This window comes from Balearica regulorum, chromosome 2, assembly GCF_011004875.1.
Source record: "Balearica regulorum gibbericeps isolate bBalReg1 chromosome 2, bBalReg1.pri, whole genome shotgun sequence".
Classification (NCBI taxonomy): Eukaryota; Metazoa; Chordata; class Aves; order Gruiformes; family Gruidae; genus Balearica; species Balearica regulorum.
The window spans coordinates 84,699,364-84,722,699 of record NC_046185.1 but is presented as its reverse complement, the minus strand read 5'-3'; the positions used below and the strand labels follow the sequence as shown (position 1 = coordinate 84,722,699).

Genomic DNA, 23,336 nt, shown 5'->3' with positions numbered 1-23,336 from the left:
GTGAAACGGCGGTTAAATACTTGTTGGGAGACATTTCTGAACTTATGATCTAAGAGTTTTTATTTTTTAACAGTTTTCTTTTCATTCCATCTATTTTTTTTTGAAACATTTCAGTTCTACAAATACTGACAAAAAATTAATGAGTGATTTCAAATATTTGTTTTGCTTGAAGTTTTAGTATTTCAGAATGTTTGAAGCTGGTATCAGTAAAATGGTTTTCTGAAACAGATGGCTAACACTTGGGGTGTGATTATAAAGCAGAGTGTCGTGTCATGTGGATATATTTGAACTAGCTTGACTATTTGGAAGTCTCTAATTAGTTCACCCTTTCATATGGGTTATAACACTTCCAGTTCCTGAAATGGCTTGATTATATAACATATTCTTTATGGCCTCTACATAACATATTCTTTATGGCCTCAACATTTTCCTTTTTGGAATGCATTAGTCAGAGCAAAAGTGTCAAAAGACCACATTTCACATTTATTTTAACAATAAGTAAATTTGAAAATGAATCTCATCCCATCACTATAATTTTATGTATGAAATAAAGCAACCAGCAATATGAACATGTCAGTTGACATCATCTCTAAGCATGAAGCATTGCAAAAGAATGCATTGCAGAGCATTTATTTGGAAATTTGTGAAGATGGCTTTATACGCATATCAAAGAATTACATCAAAGAATTAACTATGCGTTTTAATTCAGTCAACTACTTAGCAATTTTCCTGTTACGTCAGTGAAAATACGAAGGTATTTTCTTTTTTACATGGTAAATTATACTTTTTTTCTTGTTCTGCTGGACATTTCTTGTTTCCCTTGAGATTTCCCTAACGCATGGTAACTTATTTTTTGTTTTCCTAGGAAACCTCTCTTTCTTTTGTACTAACAAAGTTTAGGGCACTCATTCATCCTTCACATACTAATATTTGTTTATTAGTGTTATGGGCTAGCATTACAAAAAAAAATCAGGACTATAAATAGGTTTAGGAACCATTGTGCAAGTAATTAGACAAATTTGTCATGAAATCTTCTATTTTCTAGCAGTTGTCTAAAATTAGTTGTATTTTAGTGATAACAACCATTCCCATTTGCAACTTCTGTAGTTTCATAATTTCTTCAGTCCATCCAACAAGTAGCGTTTTGCTGCCATAATGCAGGTTTAATTCAATTTAAAATTTGCCTTTCTCTTTCTACATGCTTACTGAGGGCACCTCTGCAGTCATGCTAGCTGGTTTTAACTCAGCAAACTGTAACAACATGTTAGTTTTGATGTGTATCATCTTCTGATCCACTGTCCTGCACCTCAGTGTGCATTATTGCATTCACTATTGCAGAATGCCTAAAAGGAATATCGAAGAAACTTTGTAGAATTTCAGAAGATATGTAATAACAGAAGCTGTTATTTTGCTCTCTTTTCTGTGTCGATGGTTGGCCTGTGATATAAACTGTGCAGACTGTTGGGGAAGGATTTGGATGGGGTGTTGTTTGGGGAGGGGGGGTCAGTATGTGACACCTATTGAATGTGTGTTCTCCTTTTCAATGCTGGTAGGTTTCAGCATTCCTGCTGTGTTACAACACAGGATTTATTACATTCTTCCGTGGAAAAACATATGTGTGGATTCCATGTTGAAAAATGTTGATGCAGTATTGCAAAACTGATCAAATTTAAAAAAAAAATCTAAATATAACATACAATTATTTTCCACTTCAAAAGTACTCATTTGACGACTCATTTGATGGTAAGTTGGTGAAGATAACTATATTTTGGTTATGGAGAAGATACACCTTTAAAAGTACTGGTGTGAAGTAAGCTTCAGAGTTAATATCTGTGTTATGTGATGAACAGCAAAAATAACTTACAGCCAAAATCCTGCATTAGGTAATTTGGATTTTGAATAGGGAATGAAGGCATCTCAAGTAAAATACAGTTCCTTTTAAAATTCTTTCATGAATTTGTCAATTTTGCGTAGGAAATACTTTTCCATTTCCATTATGTGCTTGAAGTGTATCAAGCACATAACGTTTCTCTAATTTAGATTGGCTAGAAAATGTCCAAGCTATTGTGCTTTTTTTTTTTCCCCTCAGAACATTATCAGCTGTATGTTCCTGAATCAGCTCAAGTTGGATCAGCAGTTGGCAAAATCAAAGCAAATGATGCAGACACTGGGTCAAATGCAGACATGAAGTACACAATTATAAATGGTGATGGCTCTGGCGTGTTCTCCATATCTACTGACAAAGAAACAAGGGAAGGAATTCTTTCCCTGAAGAAGGTAAGCAATAGACTTTGAAAATTCCCTGTGTGTGTAATTAAAATGTAATTATAAATGCTGAATAAGCAGATACCATAATGAAAATATTTTACTGTGTAAATTTATTGAACCATGAACTTCAGCAGTGTAAGCTTCTCCATGTTGCTTCCTGAGATACTTCAAATCTTTGCAGGAAAGGCAAGGAGAAAAGAAATTCAAGGAAAGAAACAGTTGTTTAAATTTTCTGTGCTTTTTGAATGGTCATATCTAATATTAATAATAAACTAAAACTTATTGAATTTTTGATTAAGAATTTTTGATTAAGATATTTTAATTTTTCTGAATGATGGTTTTGCACATTAAATTTATTTGAAAGAAGTAAAATTTGGCTGAAAGTTGTACTGTTGTCCTCACACTGCATAGATCTTGACAAAGAAAGGTTATCTGTGACAATGAATGTATAATTCAGTTTTCATAGACTGTTATTCTTTGACTTACTTGCCAGCTGGCATTTAAGTGGTCAAGTACTGTGCACTGTGTAATGTAAACACCGACTTGCTTATAGACTCAAAATGTAACTGGTCAAGCCATCACACAGTTATCATTTATGTGAATTTCCTATATTTATCCCAGTCTATTTAAACTATTAATTATAAAGTGTTCTTGCCATTTAATTTAATTCTTAACTGAATTCCATGCACAAATCTAATTCCTTAGATAATTTCATCTCCTATTAAGTCCTATGAGCTGAGTTCATTGTGAACGTTTCCTGAAGTATCTGCCAACTTATGCTAATATTCTATGGCTAGATTTACATTTACTTTTATAATAACCCAGAGAGATGGGTTATTATATTTAAGTAATATTTTTAAAAAAAACTTTTCCAACAAAGGGAAATAATGCCTTTATTTCAGTTTTCATTTGGACTAACAGACATCAATTAGCAATTCTCACATGGATTTGTTGTTTTTGCATCTTGAAGGCATCAATTATATCGATACAGCCTAAAAAATAAAAGTGAATTTGTATTCATATTTAGTAATACATATTCTGGGCCTGATTAATGGTAGGAGGAATGAAAACCAGAGAAAATGTGGGAAAAGAGAATAAATAAAAACTATCATAAAGAATGGGGGGTTTTGCATCTGAAGATGTATGTAATTATGTAATTTTTATTTAGTATCTTAAAAAAGATTTTCTATCTGAAGGAAATGTCATTTTTAAAATTCTTAATGATTTCCAAAGGGTTCCTATCTCTCTCAGTATCTTTAAAAGCTTTAATTCAGTGTCTTTTATAAAGGTTGCATAATACCCACCTCTTTCAGCCACATAAAAGTAAACTCTGTTGTTTTTATACCACTGAACTTATTTCCTGGTGGCCTTGATGTAGCTAATGCCATAATCCCTTATTTCTTCTTCAAAATGAGCATAATTCTCTCTTTAAAAGTTCACTATGACTATTGTTCATTAAATACAACATTTATGCATATTGAGAACATGAAGCAGAAAGGAAGAATTTGCAGCAAAATGAAAGAGTCCATACATAAAAAGTGTAAAATCACATTTCTTACTGGTTTTGGCAGACTAGCTTTAAAGAAATTTTCACTATGTTTTAGAATCTGACAAAAGCATATGTTGCCTGTTCTTATAGATAGAGATGACAGTGATTTGAATCATTTTCCTATCAAGACAAGAAGGGATACATTTTGCTTAGGTAATGTTATATTTCAGTTGAGCAGAAATTCAGCACTTAAAGCTACATAAATTGGTGTGGAATACCTCCATTCTTTCCTCAGAGAAGTTATACTATCCCCTTGTACAGTACAAAAAAGGTGATCTCATTTTTTTAATTGTTTTTTGTGGTTTTTACTCAGATCTTGTATGCAGTTTAGTAAGCATTTTATACACTGTGTGCTGTAATTACTTTTAATTTAGTCTGGGTTTGAAGCTGAATTAGTTTTATAGCCTACCCAAAATAGATAATCTCCTCTAAGAACAGAATCGGTTTTGTTTCGTATATCAGATCCCAGTACCTTCTGTGACAGTAGAATAGACTGATTTGTCCTCTAATACTTCTCTAGAAGAATGTATAGCAGGCACATCAGAAAAGCCAGGAGTAACGATATTATTGTGTCTGAATATTAGAAGTCCTCCTCAAGTCTTTCAGAACTTCACTTATTTGCAGTTCTGAGGCAAAAATCAAATTTCTCAGTGCCTCCATGCTAGGGTATTCAACAGGCATGCAAAGTCTGTGAGTGTTGGAAGGAATCTTTTCTAGTCTCATTCTGGGCTGACCCAAAAGGTCCGGTACTTTCATTATCTCCCCTATTGACAAGCCCTGTGGAGCCACCTTTCAGTCTCAAAGATCCTTCCACAAAGGGTTGATTGCAAACTGTCATGAAGGATTTCCCCTTTGCCTCATGCAATTCCTTGTTTGTGGGGGAGACTAGAGGAAACCAAAACAAAATAGCACAGTGAAAGCCATTTCCCTCTGGATCCTTCAGAGAATGACTGGTCAGCATGTTCTCCCCTTCTTGTGACTTTTGGAGAAGTATGCTAGAACTTTCCTGACCTTCAAATCAGCAAGTATCATTCAGGCTTCCCAGAAACAATGGTCTGAACAGCCCGTGTCTCTTCCATTTTGTATAATGAGACTGGAAATGTTCAGGAAACAGCTATTTACTTCTCATAAAATTCTGCTGTTCCTTTTGGGAGTCTGATATAAGAAACAGACTGCAGTGTAATGAACAGCACTATTTTCTTGTTAGCCCTGTGACTGGTCACTTGAACTACATTTAGTATTTTCAGTTTTGCATGAAAATCATAATAATCAATGAATACATACAGAAGATATGTGGGTAATTGTCATGGAAAGACATTGTTATTTGGGAAACATGAAGAAAAACTCTTTTTAGGTCCATCTAAAATTTAAATGTTTGGTTGTCTTTCCAGGAAAGAGATTATAATCTTCAGCATTGGGACACTTTTAAGTAAATCTAGAAATTATCTAGAATTCTAGAGAGACAGGAAAATGCTGCCTCTCATCTTACAGCTACAGCTAATGACTGATATTCAAGGCCTCTCTGTGAGTAAAATGAGGGACAATTTAAACTTAGGATCTACACATTACAAGTGAATGTCTTTACAAGTCATTTATTTGAGTATTTGCTTCTCTTGGAGAGAGCAAAGGGTCAGGCAGGACAGAGCCACATCTTTCTGTTTGGACTTAAATGAGTCCTATTGTGAATCTGATGGGATAGTTGAAATATTTCCTTTATAAATATAAATTATTTTTCATTATCATTTTTATACCCAAACTCTTGCTGAATTTAGTTTAGGCATTTGAAGCTGAATGTTGATTAATAGATCATAAAAGGCGGGGGGGGGGAGAGCGAATAAAAACCTCCTACTGGTAAACAGTTCAGATTATGTGAAATAATGGATGAGTATATGAGCAAATTTCTTAGCACAGCATTAGACGTGCTATAAATGGGGGCCCGATTTGTTCTTAAAATGTCAATTTTAACACATGCACAATGTTTAAGCCCAGCAAAATACAGTTCTGTAAATTCAAATTGGAAAAAGATTTTAGTTTTTTAATATTTTATCAAAAATAAAAGGAAAAATGATGTAACAACTGTCCTTGTGTGTTGTTCAAAGATGTGGAATATCACAGGGCTTGCTTTTCTTTTAAATTTCCTTACTTTTCCTCAGGAGAGAACAAGAAAAATTGGAAAAAAAAAAGATACTAATTATGACCCCTGGTAATAGTAATCCTTAGTACAGTGTGTGTCTTTTCTGTCTAAAATAGCTTAATGTTGAAAATAGTGTTGTTTTTTAACCTCTGTGAATCACAATGCAGAAGCAGAAGCTTTTTTTCTCTTATGTCCCAGTATCTGAGTCTTTAATTCAGAGACATTATGGGAAGAAGAAAGAAAATGAAAGTAAACATTGCTTTGGCTATGCTTGAAATGTCAGCTTTTTCTGATTATCTGAATGGATTATTCTTGTATTTCTAGGAAAAAAAAAAGTGTTGGTGTTGTCTGATTGAATAACTACATAAATGAAAGAAAACAAGACTTTGTGTTACTCCTTGTGTTTTTTTCTGGGAGAAATTAATCTCTCTTCCTATACAACCTAATCCAGTCATTGTCAGTATAAATTTAAGTTAATTTTCCAAAAAGGCATCGTAGTTACAATTGTAAACTTGTTTAATTTTAGAACATATATGCTGCAGAGTGATGCAAATTACTATTTAATATTACCCTGCTCATAACATAAATATATCATAAATTAATGAACAACATCTGAGTTAGAATTTACAAAACTTATATTTCTCTATGAATTGATTTAATTGAGTAGTATACTTATCTCCTTTTTTTTTTTTTTTTTTTAATAGTAATAGATTTATCAGGCTATGGTAAATTTCCATGCCTTTAAAATTTTTATTTTTACATTCAGGAAAGGGAGACAGAGAAAGCAAAATACAAAAAAGTCTCATACTCTTAGAGTTAAGAGAATTAATTAATTGCCCTTCCACACACAGAGGAGAAATCAAAGAAATATATAGCATATATAAATCCTGACCAACTATTTTTCCTATACATCATCAGTCAAATTTACTGTAGATTTTATCTACAAAATACACTCTGACATTGACAAATCACACATTGAGTTCCTCATATTTCTTGCCTTAAGTACTACTTTTCCACTCTTTGAGGTGATAGGAAATATCAGTTTAGCCTTGGCCAAAGGCTTGAATACTTGTACTGAGTTCTGTTCAGGCAGGCTGTCAGATGCACACAGAATGATACTGGTCATAGTGGAATTCTGCCATGCCATAATGTCATGATAATTTTGATTCTAAAAAAAAAAAAAAAAAAAAAATCATGCTTATTCAACTTCTTTTAGTGTTATGTTTGTGTTCCGAGACTGTTGGAAACTTAGTGGTAGTATGTATATATATATCTCTCTGTACAAACTACCTGCTTTGCTCAGTATGATAATAAATATTAACCTACCTGTCCTTCTTTATAAATTGGCTGAAGCTAGAAGTTTGTAACCCAGTAAGTACTGAGGTGTGTATTATCAAGAACGAGTGCTTTTGCTCAACATAGAAGCACATTTAAAAAAATAGCAACCTGAAACTTGCAATCTGTCCTATGACTGCCTGGGACTGAACTGGTATTTCTTAAAGCTTTTTCAATAATTAGAACTAACAGACAATATATAGAAAAAATAACTTCTCACATGGAATTCTTGATGGGGTCTTTATGAAAAGTAGTCCGTTCCTTTAGTGAGACTGAAGAAACCAACTCAAAATAGTTGTGGTCCTGTAAACATGGCTTCCAGTAAAAACATTGCTTAATTATATCTCTGCTAACAGAACTTCATTACTTGTGTACTTTTAAGTTAAATATCCTTTTAGTCCCCTCTACTACATAACAGTCTGACACTGGAAGAGTTGAGAGTTGGGTGTGTTATGTTTATCTTATATCTTGCATAAGGCAGTGTAATGGCATGCTAATGTAGGGTTAAAATAAATATATCAGGTCACTAAAATTACTTCACAATAATCTGAAAACTAGCTGAACTAGGAAGATGAAATTTTCACGTGTAAATAACAAGCAAGCAATGTGACTCCTAAGAAAGAAACTATCCATGATGGGTGATATATGAGTCAGACCCCCAGCTTCTTCCTTACTAGTGGAGAGGAAAGATTCCTAGTAGGAATCTATTGATTTAAATAACAGAGCAATGCTAAAGTGGCAGGGCGCTTCTGGTGGATGGTACAGGGGGGCTGGGTTTTACTGGAACATTAGGCCCTGTAAAAGGCATAACCCCAGACTTTCTTCCCATTTATGGTGGCATAATCCATGTGCAGCGCAGCAGTATATGGTAAGATAGGCTGAAGAGTTATCTCTCTCATTGTTGCTGGTGAAGAATTGAAAAGAAAATGATCTAGAATATAGGGATGCAACCTTTCTGATTAGAAAAGCATACAAGCACATGTTTATGCTATTCTTATACATTTAAGTTCCTGTCTCTTATGATAACTGTTTTCCTGCAACTGCTTTTTTTCAGTTGAGGATTTAAGAGAAGAGATGCCCAAAAGAATTTCAGTATCCCTATCACAGTCTATTAAAATTGTTAATTAAAGATATGAAGTTAATTTAATTTGGGATACATCAATCTCTATCCTTTTCAATATTTAGCATTGACCAATAAAATTCGAAAGGTGGTAAAATCCAGAGACTTTGCATTATCACAGAAGAAGAATCTGAGGCTCATTCTAAACCCTGAGTTTTTCCAAGACTGGTACCTTAACCCCAATTATGTTGTAGAGAAAACCTGAATCCATCCTGCTTCATGTATATCCTTCTACTTACAAGGTATGGCAGTGGCTGCCAGACAATCACAGAATATTGTCCCTTTCCAGTAACATGAGGAAGTGTGGTTTAAGTTAAACGAAAAAGATGTAGTTAGCTTGCTAGCAGGCTAAGCCAAAGCACAGAATGGCATTGATAAATCTTTTTTTCTGCCAACAGCCACTCAACTATGAAAAAAAGAAATCATATACACTTAATATAGAAGGAGCAAATACTCACCTTGATTTCCGCTTTTCGCACTTGGGACCATTCAAAGATGTAACAATGTTGAAGATCATCGTTGGCGATGTGGATGAACCTCCGCTCTTCACTATGCCTTCCTATGTCATGGAAGTTTATGAAAATGCGAAGATCGGGACTGCTGTTGGCGCAGTAACAGCACAAGATCCTGACACTGCCAACAGTTTAGTGAGGTATCATAAGTCCAAATTATATGACATTGAATTCCACTGGCTAAAGGGTTAATGTGACCTGGAATGTATGAAGCTATGTCTTTTATTTTAGAACATAAAGGGAAACATAGATCAGAACAGTGTCATGATCAGTCTGTAAGGTTTAGATTTAATAACATAATCTTCAACCTTTTGTTGGTTTGCATTAAAATTGCCATCTAGCCATCGGTCTGAGCAAAGGTCTGTGTGCACTAGTTCCTGTAACAGCATCTCTCCAGACGGTGCACTGCACAAGGCCAGTATATGTTACCACATCATATAAAATGGTGCACTTCATTGGCCTGCTGCCAAGCAGTACCCTGCCACTAGTTGTAAATCTGCTCAGGATCATAATGCTGGTTTTCCCCTGCCATACTGGTATTGTGCTGGCCCTCTGCACACTTGCCACACTGTAGTTGTCCCAGGTGCTTGTGCAAGACAGGAACTGGTTTAGGTATGCCTTTCCTCACAGACAAGCAGTATAATTTTTGCAAAATTGTGTTTGAGGAGGATGCCATTACTTTGTAATATCCTTTAGTGTTAGTGGAGTATCGAAAGAATAGTATGGGTGTAATAATGCACCCCACTGATGTTGCCAGGGATATGTCGTGCCATCTCCAATTGCAAGGTCTAAGGCAAACTGCTGAGAAGCAAACACTTGCAGCATCAGATATATCATTTGAAAGCCAAGTGAATATGTAACATACCAGGAAGGAAAGATTTTTGTAGTCTTTTTAATGAAATTCATTCTTAAAGAAAATGTTCTCATTAAAAAGAGAAAAAAAATGAAGGAAGATTTCTGTGTTGCTGCTCTGGCCAGAATACTTTTTATAATAACAGAACTGGTTTGGAAATAGGTCATGGTGTGAACTAAGAAACTGATATCCAGCTGGAAATACCCCCACAGCAAGCTTGAAAAAGCAGTGATGCCAAAAATATACATATAGATGTTAATTTGACTTCTTCAACGTTTAAGAGCTTTTGGATTTAACCTTGAACACTCTGGAACTGGGGTTTGAATTCATTGCTGGTTTAAAGCTTTCAGTTACGTGTTTTCAGCTGTATTAGGATCCAATGACATTTTTTAATGGCTTCATTTGTGGGTTGAGTTACTTTAAACTGACATGCAGTTTGAGAATTTTGTGGAACAATATATGAAAGTTTGTCTCAACAGTAGTAGTGGATTTAAAATGTTTCAGAAAAAAAATTCTTTGCAAAAACATACTTGATGTTATTCCTTTTTGTGACATAATGGTATAGGCTTTGTGGAAATCATATGAGTATATACTTGGAAAACAGTTTTTCTTAAGCTAATTGGGCATTTTTAGTCTCATGACTGAGTTGAAATCTGCTGGGTATGTGTAATAGTCATGGTAAGATGAAACAATTTTTGCAGAACAATGAAAGCATCACGTTTTTATGGTTCTCTTGTGCTAATAGTCTAACATTCAAAATGTTTAGTGTCAGACAATCAATATATACAATTTCTTAGTGGCAAGTTATTGCCTTTGAAAAATTGCCATTATGGTATTTGTGTCTAAATCATAACATAAATAAGAAAATTTCACTAAAAATAACTGCCAAGTGCCTGTAGCTTTAATACTATAATTCTGAAACAGCAGCTAACACAGTCAGACAGATTAGCCACCATGGTAGTTTGGGAGTAGGAAGGGCAAGTGCAGATTTAACTAGTTCCTCCATGATTTAATCGTCTGTGGCCCCTAAGAGTTTTGTCTGGAAAGGGGTAAGACAACTGTGGTAAAAGGGAAGCAGCAGCAGTTTGTACAAAGTCTGGGAAGGCCAGAAATAGATTTTCTGGGTGAAATGGGCAATAATTTGCAGATAGAGGGATTGGAAGGAAAAATATTTCTAAATATTTTTTTTAATTGGGCTTTTTTTTTTTCCAAATAGGAATTTATAACTAGTGATTGAGGCCAGAATATTAAATAGCCTTATTATTCAAATAATCGAGGAGAAAAATTGTTCTTACCTTTGTCTATCCTATTTTTTCCCCCATTGACATTTATTTATGCATTGTTCCTTCCATCTGTCTCTGTTTCAGTGGGGAAGAAAATAAAGTGCTAGCAAAACATACCGAATCTTGAAGCTCTGAAAAGAGCCAGCCCTCACTTGTGTGTTGCAGGGGGTCAGCAAGCAGTAGCAGCTCGTATATCCTTGACGTATCATTATATTCTGACCTGGTCAGTCTCTAGCTGAGTTTCATCTCGGTGGAACTAGCAGTGACTGTCTCTTTATGGGCTCTTTATGAAGATCATAGAAGCACAGAATCATAGAAGCAATGGCTTGGGTTGGAAGGGACCTCAAAGATCATCTAGTTCCAACCCCCCTGCCATGGGCAGGGACACCCTCCACTAGACCACGTTGCCCAAAGCCCCATCCAGCCTGGCCTTGAACACTTCCAGGGAGGCGGCCTCCACAACCTCTCTGGGCAACCTGTTCCAGTGCCTCACCACCCTCACAAGCGAAGAATTTTTTCCTTTTATCTAATCTAAATCTACCCTCTTTTAGTTTAAAGCCATCACCCCTTGTCCTGTCATTACTTGCCCTTGTAAACAGCCCCTCTCCAGCTTTCCTGTAGGCCCCTTTTACGTACTGGAAGGGTGCAATAAGACGCTGGTCCTCTAAGGCCTGGACTAGCACATTGGTGCATGGCACTCTGAAGAGGCACCGGGCTGGGTTGTTGTGCCCTCAGATTCTCCTGGAGCCTCCTCCTGCAGGAGGAAAATGGCTGCTCTGGGAACGGGCAACTTTAACCCCCCTTCCCTCCCCTCACTTCGCGCACAAACGCTGACACGGTGCAGAAGGGCTTTGTGTTGGTTCAAGATTTGGCCACGGCTTGGGAAACTATGGGTTGGAAGTGGCGCACGGCCTGAGGAGCGGCTCAGGCTGGCCGGGCTGAGCTGCAGCTCCAGCGGAGGCAGGGTCCTGGCCCACCTCACAGCGGCCAGCGAGGGAGCGGCTTGGAGGAGGCTGTTTTTCTCAGAAATGTGCACAGAGTGCACTTACGCCCTTCTGTGCTGGTTTGCAAGAAACGCCTCCACTGTTCGTCTGAAATGAACCCTGATAAGTTTAAAAGATAGTCTGATGGTAACGAGATCATGTCTCTCCTTCGTTTCCACACAATTCCAAGTTCATTCAAAATAAAAATATTTCCATTTTTATTATAAAAATGAAACCAGGGAGATTCAATGCAATGCTTAGAAAGCACAGATCATACAGTCTGCAGGGAAGATAGCTACAGATAGGACTTGCACAGCTGATCTGTGTGGAGCAATGGAGTAATGGAGTAACGGTTCCTCAGGTACATCTCCAAATGCTGTGAGTCTACAGGACAAGCTACAGAGCAGTGATTTGCTTAACAGTTTTTCCTTGTGCATCCTTTCCACTTTATGAGGATGCTCATTGCTGTGTGTGAGATCGATAAAGCATTAGACACACACAGTTGCAACCATATCACTTCTTTGTTGTCCAGCAGCTAAAACAGATAGTGCTGTGATTTGTTCACTGCCCAATTAAGTAACACTTTATTTTGGTGGCAGGAATGATTCTTATAACCAGAATAATAGTTAGAGGAGGAGTAGTTACAGTAATTAACAATGCTGAAAGGAAATAATTTTTAAAACAAACTATTTGAGCTCAAACCCCCAAATAAATAACAACCTCTATCATTATAATTACAGAGGGAGCTGAAGGGGTTTTTTTCTCCTTATTTCCTCACTGTGATTTCATCACGGTGATTTCAGCTTGTTCCTGAACTGAGCAGTCTTCAGAGGGCACTGACTTGGAGCTAGTAATTTTACTACTGTTTTACTTTTTCAACCCAAGCAAAAGAATGTCTGCAATAACAAATGTAGCTATTAGAGGTTTCTTTTATTCAGACATTATCTGGTTGGCAATTTGTGCTGTTTTAAAGGATTTTTCTTTCTAAGTTGATTTTTTTTTCTTCAAATAGAAATGCATTTTCAGGGAAACTTTTAAAAATGCTATGTTTTGAAATAAAAGATTATTATTCTATTGAAATATGAAAAGCAAACATAATGATAGAGAACATAAAAAAGAAAGATATTAAAACTCCCATCATGTATTAATTTTAAAGATAAAGATTTTTTTGAGTGGTTTGAAAAACAGCTGTTTACATAAAAAAATGTGTTCTAAATCAACAGAAAACATCCTAAATTGTAATTCATTCACGGGGATTACTGCCTTGTTGGAACACTTATGAGAAACTAAACCCCTTTCATTGCACTGTGTAAAGTAGTCTACTTCCATACCAAAATCTTTTGTTGCTTGAAAAGAAACAGGGTTAAGTTATGTCTTACAATATCTGGTGCACAAGTGGGTCTTGAAAGTTTCCCATACAATACGAAAGAAAGCATGACTATTAAATGCTCTAATTATAATTTTATTTTAGTATATTATTTATTTTAAATCTCTCCATACTTACTTAGAGATTATCTTTTTTCATCCTGAACCTGTACACAGAAGACTTCCTTGGAGATTAGGTGTGAAAATATCTTTTAACTGGCAAGTTGCATATGTGCATTGGGAGCAGCCCTAGGCTGCTAGTACTGCCTCAGGGCTGCGGTGGTGCCTGTTGAAACCCTGCCATCCTCCTGTAGGTGGTTCTTGGGTGGTGTGTCCATCTAGCCACAACCCATACTCCTGATGATCCTTGGAGCTTTCTGACTGCATCTGGTCTGTTTTCAGTGGAGTGGTTTTCATAAAAATATGTTGCTGCTGTTCCCCAACCCTCCTCCAAGTCAGTGATTCAGAAAAGAGCAAACCTCACACTAGCTTGATCCCAGCTTGACGCTGTCCTATGATGAACTGAAAGTCTTTATTAACACTGCACCCTGGTAAGAGTAGTTTTTGAGAAATAAATCATGCTAGTATAAAATATTATAACGTCATCTCACTCCTTTTGCTGCTGCTGTGCAATCTTTGCCATGCAGTGGTACAGGAGGCAAATCGCTGTTTTGAGCACTAATGGCAGGGCCCCTGTCCCCTCTGGTCATTTGTTACTCCCACTTATTATGTTTGGCTTAGGTTGTTTGCATTTCTAGGCAGGAATGGTCTCTTCGCAGCTATTTAACAGAAGACTCCTTGCAAATGGGGTACGGGTACTAATCAGCAGTCTGCATGTGATTGTAGTGTCAAAAGATAAGAAATATAAGCACCTTCCCTTTTCAGAATGATGTCTATCATGGTTTGGTTAAAAATAACCTTATATTTTGTTGGATCCTTGGAAGGTTGATTAGGTTTTCTTATATTAATACACTGTAATTCAAATAATTTTTGTGCTGGACCCTAACCAAGCTGTTATCTACCTCACTATGATGAATTTTTTTCTCTAGGATTGAAATTGATTAGCTACAGGAAACTGAAGTAGTCTTAGTGCCTTCCTGATGTCACTAGAAAATGAACTTCTTTATTCACTGTGCTCTTGACAATACTGCTAAAAAAGTAGTAAAACACAGAAGAAATAAATATGAAACATAAAGGTGCACATGGTTGTCTTTTATAGAAAATAATTGGTTTACTTCCAGGAAAGGCAGAACCAGCCATCCAAGAACAAAACAATGAAAATGAAGTAGGAAACAAAAATAGCCAAGGAAGGTCAGAAAGAGGTTGTTTTTTTGTTTGTTTTGTTTTGTTTTTGTGAATATCAGACTGTTCATTTTATGCTAAGTTAGTAAAGAATACAAGTACAGTCTCAGCCATGATTCTGGCTTCTCATTTTTCTAATGTTCTTATGGTATTGCCTTATAAGGGATGATGTATCATAATAGTTATGATACATGTATATACTAATGAGTACAAAAATGCGCTTTCCAATACCATATCTGGTATCTAGAAGCTATAGTTAACTCAAGGTTGCCTTACCCTTGTTTGATTTAAATTAACAGCCTTCTCTTCCTTTCTTTCAGATAGAATACTGAAAAATTAATTAATTACAAATACATAGGATTATAACAATTAATGTTTTGTAGGAAATTGTTCTTCAATTCCTGCATCAGGCAGAGAAACTTATTTTAACTTTTGCTACATTGGTAGTAAAATATAGACATAAATTCAATACTTTCTGGCATCAGCCTTTAGAAAGTCATGTTAATTTTCAGTAAATGGTATTTTAAGAGGAATGCTCATATGTAGATGAAAGAACATACTCATGGAGTTTCATGTATTCTTATTATTATTTCTGAGAACCTTAAAGACAAAAAGTGTTGTGGAGGATTCTGGTTATAGTCTATTTTTGTGATGTAAAGTTTATATTTACTAGAGGTAGAATAAAACCTGATCTTTTGATTGAAACTCAGTCATCCAAATTTTGGTCATACAGTATCAGCATATTAAGTGAAGTACAGGAAGAAGCTGTGCAAGGGTATCGAGGGGGTGGTTGAAAATGAAAATTCTATTTCTGAATATTTTTTTTTCTTCCTGTCCTCTGAGATCAGTATCAGTTTCTACACGGCTACCCCCTACTGTCAGTAGGGAGGGGGGATAAGATCGATCCCCTGCTGGAAAATATACAAGCCTCTTCACCTACTTGTGTTCATTTGTCTTACTTGCTGTTTGAATGCCATATAAGCGAAATAAGGCCAGTTTGCTTTCCACTATGCTGTGCACAGGATGCTTTTTGATCTGTACTCAGGGCAGCCTGCTGAAATCAGTGCCATCGCGTAGAGTGACTGTCCCTCCCTCACATGCCTGATGGGGAAACATCTCCCCCGGATCCTGCCAGCCCTGCACTTGTGTAGGCAAAGGCAGACATCTGTCCTCCACTCTGCTCAGACCCTCCAAGCATGACACTGCCATAACCCTGTGATCAACACCTACAGAGACACACTAATATCTTCCCAGGCTATGTGAGTGGCTCACAGCTAGTTAGCAGAGAGGAGCTGAGTCCTCCTCCTCCGTTTGACCTCTTTCATTTGTTTGCTCTCTGTATTCCTTCAGTATTGTACCTCTCTAAGATTGCCAGCATATCAAAACAGAAAAAGAACACCCTATTTTGAACAGCTGGAGACAGAGGGGGAATTTTGCTCCAATTTTTTCTCCGATTCTCTGTCTTCACAGGGAGGAACCATTTTAAAGCATTTCTTTATAGTGTTGAGGTGTGAGATCTGTTGCTGATTTTTTCAATGAGACCTGAAATTATTTTTGATTCTTGTCAAGCTGTGTGTCCCAGACTTCCCACTAACAAAAATGTTCATCTCTCCTGCGGTGGGTTGACCTTGGCTGGACACCAGGTGCCCACCAAAACTTTTCTGTCACTGCCCTCCTCAGCTGGACAGGGGAGAGAAAATATAACGAAAGGCTCGTGGGTCAAGATAGGGACCATCAATTACCATCCCAGGCAAAACAGACTTGACTTGGTGAAATTAGTTTAATTTTATTACCAATCAAAATCAGGGTAGGATAATGAGAAATAAAATTTCAAACACTTTCCCCCCACTACTTCCTTCTTCCTGGACTCAACTTTACTCCTGATTTTCTCTACCTCCTCCCCGCAAGTGGCACGCTGGTATGGGTAATGGAGGATGCGGTCAGTTCATCACACATTATGTCTGCAGCTCTGTCCTCCTCACATGCTTCCCCTGCTCCAGCAGGACACAGTCCTCCACCAACTACTCCAATGCGAGGCCTTCCCCTGGGCTGAAGTTCTTCACTAACTGCTCCAGTGTGGGTCCCTTCCATGAGGTGCAGTCCTTCAGGAACAGACTGCTCCAGCGTGGGTCCCCCACGGGGTCACAAGTCCTGTCAGCAAACCTGCTCTGGCGTGGGCTCCTCTCTCCATGAGGCCACAGGTCCTGCCAGGAGCCTGCTCCAGCGTGGGCTTCCCACGGGGTCACAGCGTCCTTCAGGTGCACCCACTCCATGGGCTGCAAGTGGATATGTGCTCCACCATGGTCTTCTCCATGGGCTGCAGGGGGACAGCCTGCCTGACCATAGTCTTCTTCAGGGGCTGCTGCAGGGAAATCTCTGCTCCGGCTCCTCCCCCTCCTTCTTCACTGACCTTGGTGTCTGCAGAGTTGTTCCTCTCACATCTTCTCACTCCTCTCTCCCAGCTGCTGTTCCAAAATAGGGGTTTTTTTTTCTCCCCTTCCTAACTCTGTTATCCCAGAGGCACTACCAGTGTCGCTGATGGGCTCAGCCTTGGCCAGCGGTGAGTCCATCTTGGAGCCGGCTGGCATGGGCTCTATCAGACACGGGGGAAGCTTCTAGCATCTTCTCATAGAAGCCACTCCTGTAGCCCCCCCGCAACCAAAACCTTGCCACACAAACCCAATACATCTCTGTGCAGGAACTCATAAGCTGTTCTGACAGATGTTCTGACTAGGAAGCATCCAGCTCAGGATGGTGGTCAAAATCTCACAGCAACCAGAACCACCTCCATCCCTCACTTAGAGCTGTGAGAGAAAACACTGCCAGATCATCTTTGTATGGTGACTCTGAGAGCCTGATTTTTCATGCCAGGACATCATCTGTATGTTTCCATAATTTCCACTGACTTCAGAAGGCCTCCAGTATCTAAAATTCTTTTATGGTTTTAGGAGTCAGCCTTCAAATCTTAACATCTCTGTTAGTGTAGTCTTGCGATAGGGCCATTTGACTCCAATAAATAGGCATACATCTATCAATCTTGGTTTTATTTGGTTTAGTCTTTAGTATGAGGAGAAAAAATAATATGTAAGTAGAATACAATTTTTACACTGGTAAACCTTTTATGAACAAAAAGTGATTCTTAGGTAACACTGTGCTTTATTTCTTAGCAGCATTGGAATTTGAATGTTAATCTCTCTGAATAAAAAGCAACTTCGATATAACAGTTCTGCCATCAACACATCTACTTAAAATGCATTTGGACAGTTGTAATCCTCTGAAGAAATTCATAAAGTCAGGAAAAGAAGACAAACCTTTATCTTGTTTTGACTTCTGAATTATGCCTCTAAGGGTGTGGGCTGTTCTTAGCCTACATTTACTGGCAGAATTAGCTAGAAAAGATGATCAGTGGTTAACATATGCAGACAGAGATTGTCAGCTAGAAAAGATGGGTGTACAGAAATGGCTCATTTCCTTCAAACGAACAGCAATCCCATTTTCCAGTGTCCAAGGTGAGCAGTGTGCTAGCAATGCGTAGGGGATGGGAATGAGAACAGGAGCAGGAAGCCAGCTTCTGCGTGAAATGCAAACGAGTAGTGGCTGCCTCTCAGAGGTTTCGCTGGGAGCCAGCGGTTCACTGCTTGCAACTCCACTGTGCCTCCTGGGATCCACCACGTCACATCTCCAGGACAAGAAGAAGGAAGGCTGCCACTTCTGCTGAGCTGAGATTTCAGTATGAGAGGTGAGCCAGGAGTCCCATATGGGAGACAACAAGGTACTTCTGATTAGCTGATGGATGTCAGCTGGCAGCCAGTGCCAGAGCTAACTCAGTGGGAACAGCATATAAAACCGAGTTCCAGCAAATGCTCTGAGAGGAGCGGTATTTTTCTCAAAGTTATGCTATGCCCATCTGAAAAAGAAGCAAAGGAATGGTAAACAGAAAGATTATCTTCTCCAGGCTCTCTTGAAATGTATTTCATTTTCACAACTGGAAAGCACAAATAAAGGCTGTAGTTCTCACTAGTAGTCTTTTGCTGAGGAGCCCTAGAACATCTAATGTCTCCTTAATCTACCAGACACACCGCAGGGAGAAAAATGGTTACCTGCTTTATTGGCAGCTGACTTCTGACTCACACTTCACAATTGCTTTTCTCTCCTGGAGAAGTTTGTTTGAACTAGGGGGAAATAGATTGGCCCTGGAAGGGAGGTAGTGTAGTGCAAAACAGTCATGGCAACGGAACATCTCCCCACCGCCTCATTTGGCTTCAAGGGGATGCTGCTGGTTCCCAGGCACACGAGGAGCGCTGCTGTCAGAAGGCAGAGAGACAATAAAAGGCATGCACTAGAGTTATGTCCCACCATGGGCCATTTCTTGTTGCTCTCCAGCTGGTCAAACACAGAGGGTTGCAGCTGGTCAGTTCTCCCGCTGCTTGTCCTGGTATATGTCCCTCCCTCACCCTGTACAGTTGTTGCTTACACTTCTTTTTTTAAGTTATTTTTAAAAGAAAAAAAAAACCTCTATATATTTTGAGTCTGAGCATCTCTTTCTGAGAAAGTTTCTTTGCTTAAATTTTTAACTAAACAGCTTTCCTTATAATGACATTTGATTTCTAATTGATGTCTTTAGATGGTGTGACTAATTGGTTTGACAGAGAATCTATCCTCTTCCCATGACCTTTTTTAAGTGCTTCTTTGTAACCAGTTTCACTTGTTATTAGAGAACTGGCTATTTACCCATGTCTCAATACAAAAGCCCAAGGAAGTACTGTGACCTGTGAATCCACACCTGGCTGAAATGTGGCTTTGGAAGTTCATTAGCAATAATAGAATCATAGAATTGTTTTGGTTGGAAAAGACCTTTAAGATCATCAAGTGTGGAAATTTGTAACAGAGTTCTTGTTTGCAGTTGGTAAATAGGGTAATAAAAACAGCATAATGAAAGGATAAGCTAAAGACTTGATTAAAGACCAAAAAAGAGACAAGTTTAAAACTCAAAACTATATAAAAACTCAAACTCTAGGCTGTTCCTTAAAACACAATAACTGGAGAGAGACATACTGGAATAGTAGCAGGGTATGCCATTAGTCTGTCAAGAGACAAACTGATGTTAATATTATCTTAAGACTGAATAATTTAGGGAGAGAGATTCTGAAAATGCTTATGGGTTTTAGCTTCACAAGCCCTCTTAAAAGATTTGGAAATCATTAATGTTTCTAAACTCCTTTAGTATCTTTTAATATTTTCTCCATTTTTAAGCAGTCTCTGTATTATTAGAGCCTGACTACTTTAATACTGCAAAGTGATCTATATGTCTAGAGTGCCCTTCTGCCTAAGGCCCATCTTGCATATATCTTTCTCTTTATTTCCAAATTCACGCAAATGCTTTTAGTTTTCCATAAAAATGGTGGGAATATCTGTCACCATTGAACCACTGCTCCACTAAAAGACAGGAAGCGAGGAATAAGTCACAGGCGCCAGGGGTTTGCTTTAGTCAGAAGCAGGAATAAGGACATGGATGGAAGCTGGGAATGCCCTTCTGTTGAGTGACTCTGCCTAATACAAAGGTGGCACATATTACATTTCCTAATGCTAGCAGGACTGAGTTTTGGTATTTAATTTCCTTCAGATTCTCTTCAGATAGTGTGACTAATAGGTTTTCTATATTCATGATCCTTTTAAATGTAGTTTCTTTAAGATTGGTTTCTGTTGCTGGTTTGGATGTAAACAGTTTATGGAGAGCTGTTTATCTAGGCATGTCTTTTTTATTAAGTCTCTTTATTAACATGTGCCATGCAACTCAGATGAGCTGATTTAATGGTTAAAAGTATGCTAATTCACACATTGTCATAAGTAAATGTCTGTAAACAAATATCTGCAATGAATATTATACATTCATTTTTAAATGAGTGCATGCTAAGTAAGAAGAAACAATCAACTGAATTAAGGTGAAAATTCACTTTTGAAGTAAGTCTTTGAAATTCAAAACTTACACTATAGCTTTTCGTGGTCTAGAAAAAGCATTGGAAAGCAGCTCAGTAGAGGTGGAGGGAAGGGTAGGAGGGGAAGGGTATGACTATCTTTGTTGCCACTGTTATCTAGCTGAAAGCAATTTTTTTACTAGATGAAATAAATTCAGAAGCCTAAGAAGTTGCTGGCTCTGGAGTACGCTATATTTACGGATATACCTGGTCTCTATTCTCAACGTGTAGATAAATCAGTGGCTCATATTTATAAAGGCCTAAAATGTTAAGCAGTTTTTAAATAGAATGAAACTAGTTCGAAATGTCCTCTTACATGTGAGAAAAATGAGTGGTTCTACCAAGGGAATTTCTTGTACAAAATACTTTTAGAGCACTTGGGAGCAGTGTTTTAGACTAGCATTCCTAGTTCTTCTACCGTGTGGGAATATCTTCTGTAACTTGTTTTACTGAGACATTCATGAAGGTTGGGAATCAGAGTAGTGCAAATGGCTGCTTTAGATATGATACACAAAGCAATTTTAAGGAAGAATCTGGAGTAATGGAGGAGAACTCAACATTATAATAATGAGAAAGTGTAAGAAAGGACCACTCATTTATTCATGTTCAAGAAAAATTCTGTCAAGCTGTGAATGTTTCAATATGTAACTGAATGAAAAGTTAGAACATGAAGGGGAAGTGCTCCTGTACATAAATTAGAAACATTTTTCATTATTCTAGTATCACTGGAAGTAAAAGTGTTAGTACAATAAGTTACCTCAGGATCACTTTATTTCCATTAATGACACAGAAAATACAGTTGAAATTATTTATCCAGTGCTGAGTTCTTTAAACTGAGAGCTTTGAGCTTCTATAGAATACATTTAAATAACTGATTTAGAAAAAGGTGTTCATATTTAAAAAAAAATAAAGACCATCTTTTACTATATGTCTGAAAATGAAGTGTTAGGTAGTCACAATTCATAGCAGAATCAAATTCCAGTTTTTCTACACAAGCTTCATATTTGGCACAGATATTTGTCATTTTTAATTCTGTACTTTACTCAGAGGGAGAGGTAATGATTTGTTATAAGTCACACTCACACAAAAGCAGCTGAGTATTCATACTGCTTTAAGGTTTTTTCTCATGTAAGCCCAGTTTGAAATCCTGTCTATTTTTAAGCTACTCTCTACAAATACTAAATAGCTCTATTTTTATGGTTCTGTGGTCAGCACAATACTGACTCACTGATTAGTCACTGTACCTGATGTTAATAATAAGTAAACCATGTCCACACTAATAAATGTTTGCAGGGACAAGACTCATATTTTAAATTGTTTTTGATTTGCAGTACATATTCCATAAGAACAGGTCAATTAAGTTTTGTGTTTTTTTTTTTTTTAAGCAAATAATTCTTGTTATTATCAGGAGACCCCTAGAGTCAAGAAAAACAAGGCTGTAGTATTAGGAAGGAACTGAGTTTTATGATTGCAATGAGTGACAATGAGTGACAATGAGTGACAATTATGCTTCCTGTGCTTCCTCTGCCAGCATTCCAGTTCATCATGTGAAAGATGTTTATGTATATGTGCACTGTCCATCCTGCCCAAGACAACTAAACGGTCATTATTTCTGCCTTAATAGTTGCATAGTTGAGATGTTCCAACTATTTGTCATAGCTCAGGCTTCCTACACTACCAAGCATAAGGTATAAGGCATGGGGGGATTTCTCCACCTGAAGCATGTATCTTCTGCACAAAGTTCAAATCTCAACATAACTCTGTGGCCAACATGGCAGCTTTATGGACTTTCAGAGGTCAATATCACTCTGTCTCCAACGTTTTGTAATTAGTAAAAGATAAGGATAGCTGTGCACGTAGGAGATACAACTTTTCTACTGATTTTGGCACAATATTTCAAAGTATTTCCATGACAGAAAAACTCTTGGGGAACCTGAAAATCTGCTTCTTGGAAGACTGAGACCTGCAGAGACAGTGGAAAAATCAATTGTTCTGAAACTGAAAAGCAAATTCTGATTCTCAAATAGAGAGGTATGGGTAGCCTGGAGCAATACTGCCACATAAAGTAATGCCAACAGGATAGCTGTGTGGTCCTTGTTTGTTTGGTTGCATTTTAATGGGTCCTTGGTGGATTCCAATATTCCTCAAAAGCAACATAAAATTTCTTGGATAGCTGTAACATTCAGTGTATCATGATCAGTGACTGATGAATGTTGGTCAAGTTTGCTTTCAAGTCATCTCATCTCCTGAGTTTACTGAGCACAGAGAAGCATACCAACTTTTGGAAGTGTGTCTGCAACACCCACTGTGATTCAGCAATTAGAAATTCAGCTTTTTTTTTTGTTCTTTTTCTGACAACATCACTTATTTTTATTTTTTTTCATCCAATTTGGGACATGCTGATTAAATAATGTCATCTGAAAAAAATTTCCTGACTTAAATTCTTAAAAATGGTTGCCCTATCCCCTACATAATCAAGGGGATACTTTCAGTGTGGAGATTGAGTCTGTTACTTGTTTGAAGCAACTTCAGCTGCCATCTTGAACATCCAAAGTGTCTTTATTGAGCATTTCTGGTGTATTTTACCATGAGGTATTTTCAGATTTTGGTAGTTAATGAACCTCACATAGGTTTTGACTGCAGCTCAGATGGGAAAC

At 37.5% G+C, this 23,336-nt stretch overlaps 1 protein-coding gene across 3 annotated transcripts in view; it reads left to right on the top strand.

The window, feature by feature from the left end:
- CDH18 (cadherin 18) overlaps positions 1-23,336 on the top strand; it is a 281,427-nt gene that overhangs the window by 219,014 nt on the left and 39,077 nt on the right. For all 3 annotated transcript variants that reach the window (XM_075744847.1, XM_075744848.1, XM_075744846.1), the window contains exons 7-8: positions 2,090-2,277; positions 8,805-9,058. In XM_075744847.1, coding sequence (XP_075600962.1) covers positions 2,090-2,277; positions 8,805-9,058 — 442 coding nt within the window. The remainder of the gene's footprint in view (positions 1-2,089; positions 2,278-8,804; positions 9,059-23,336) is intronic.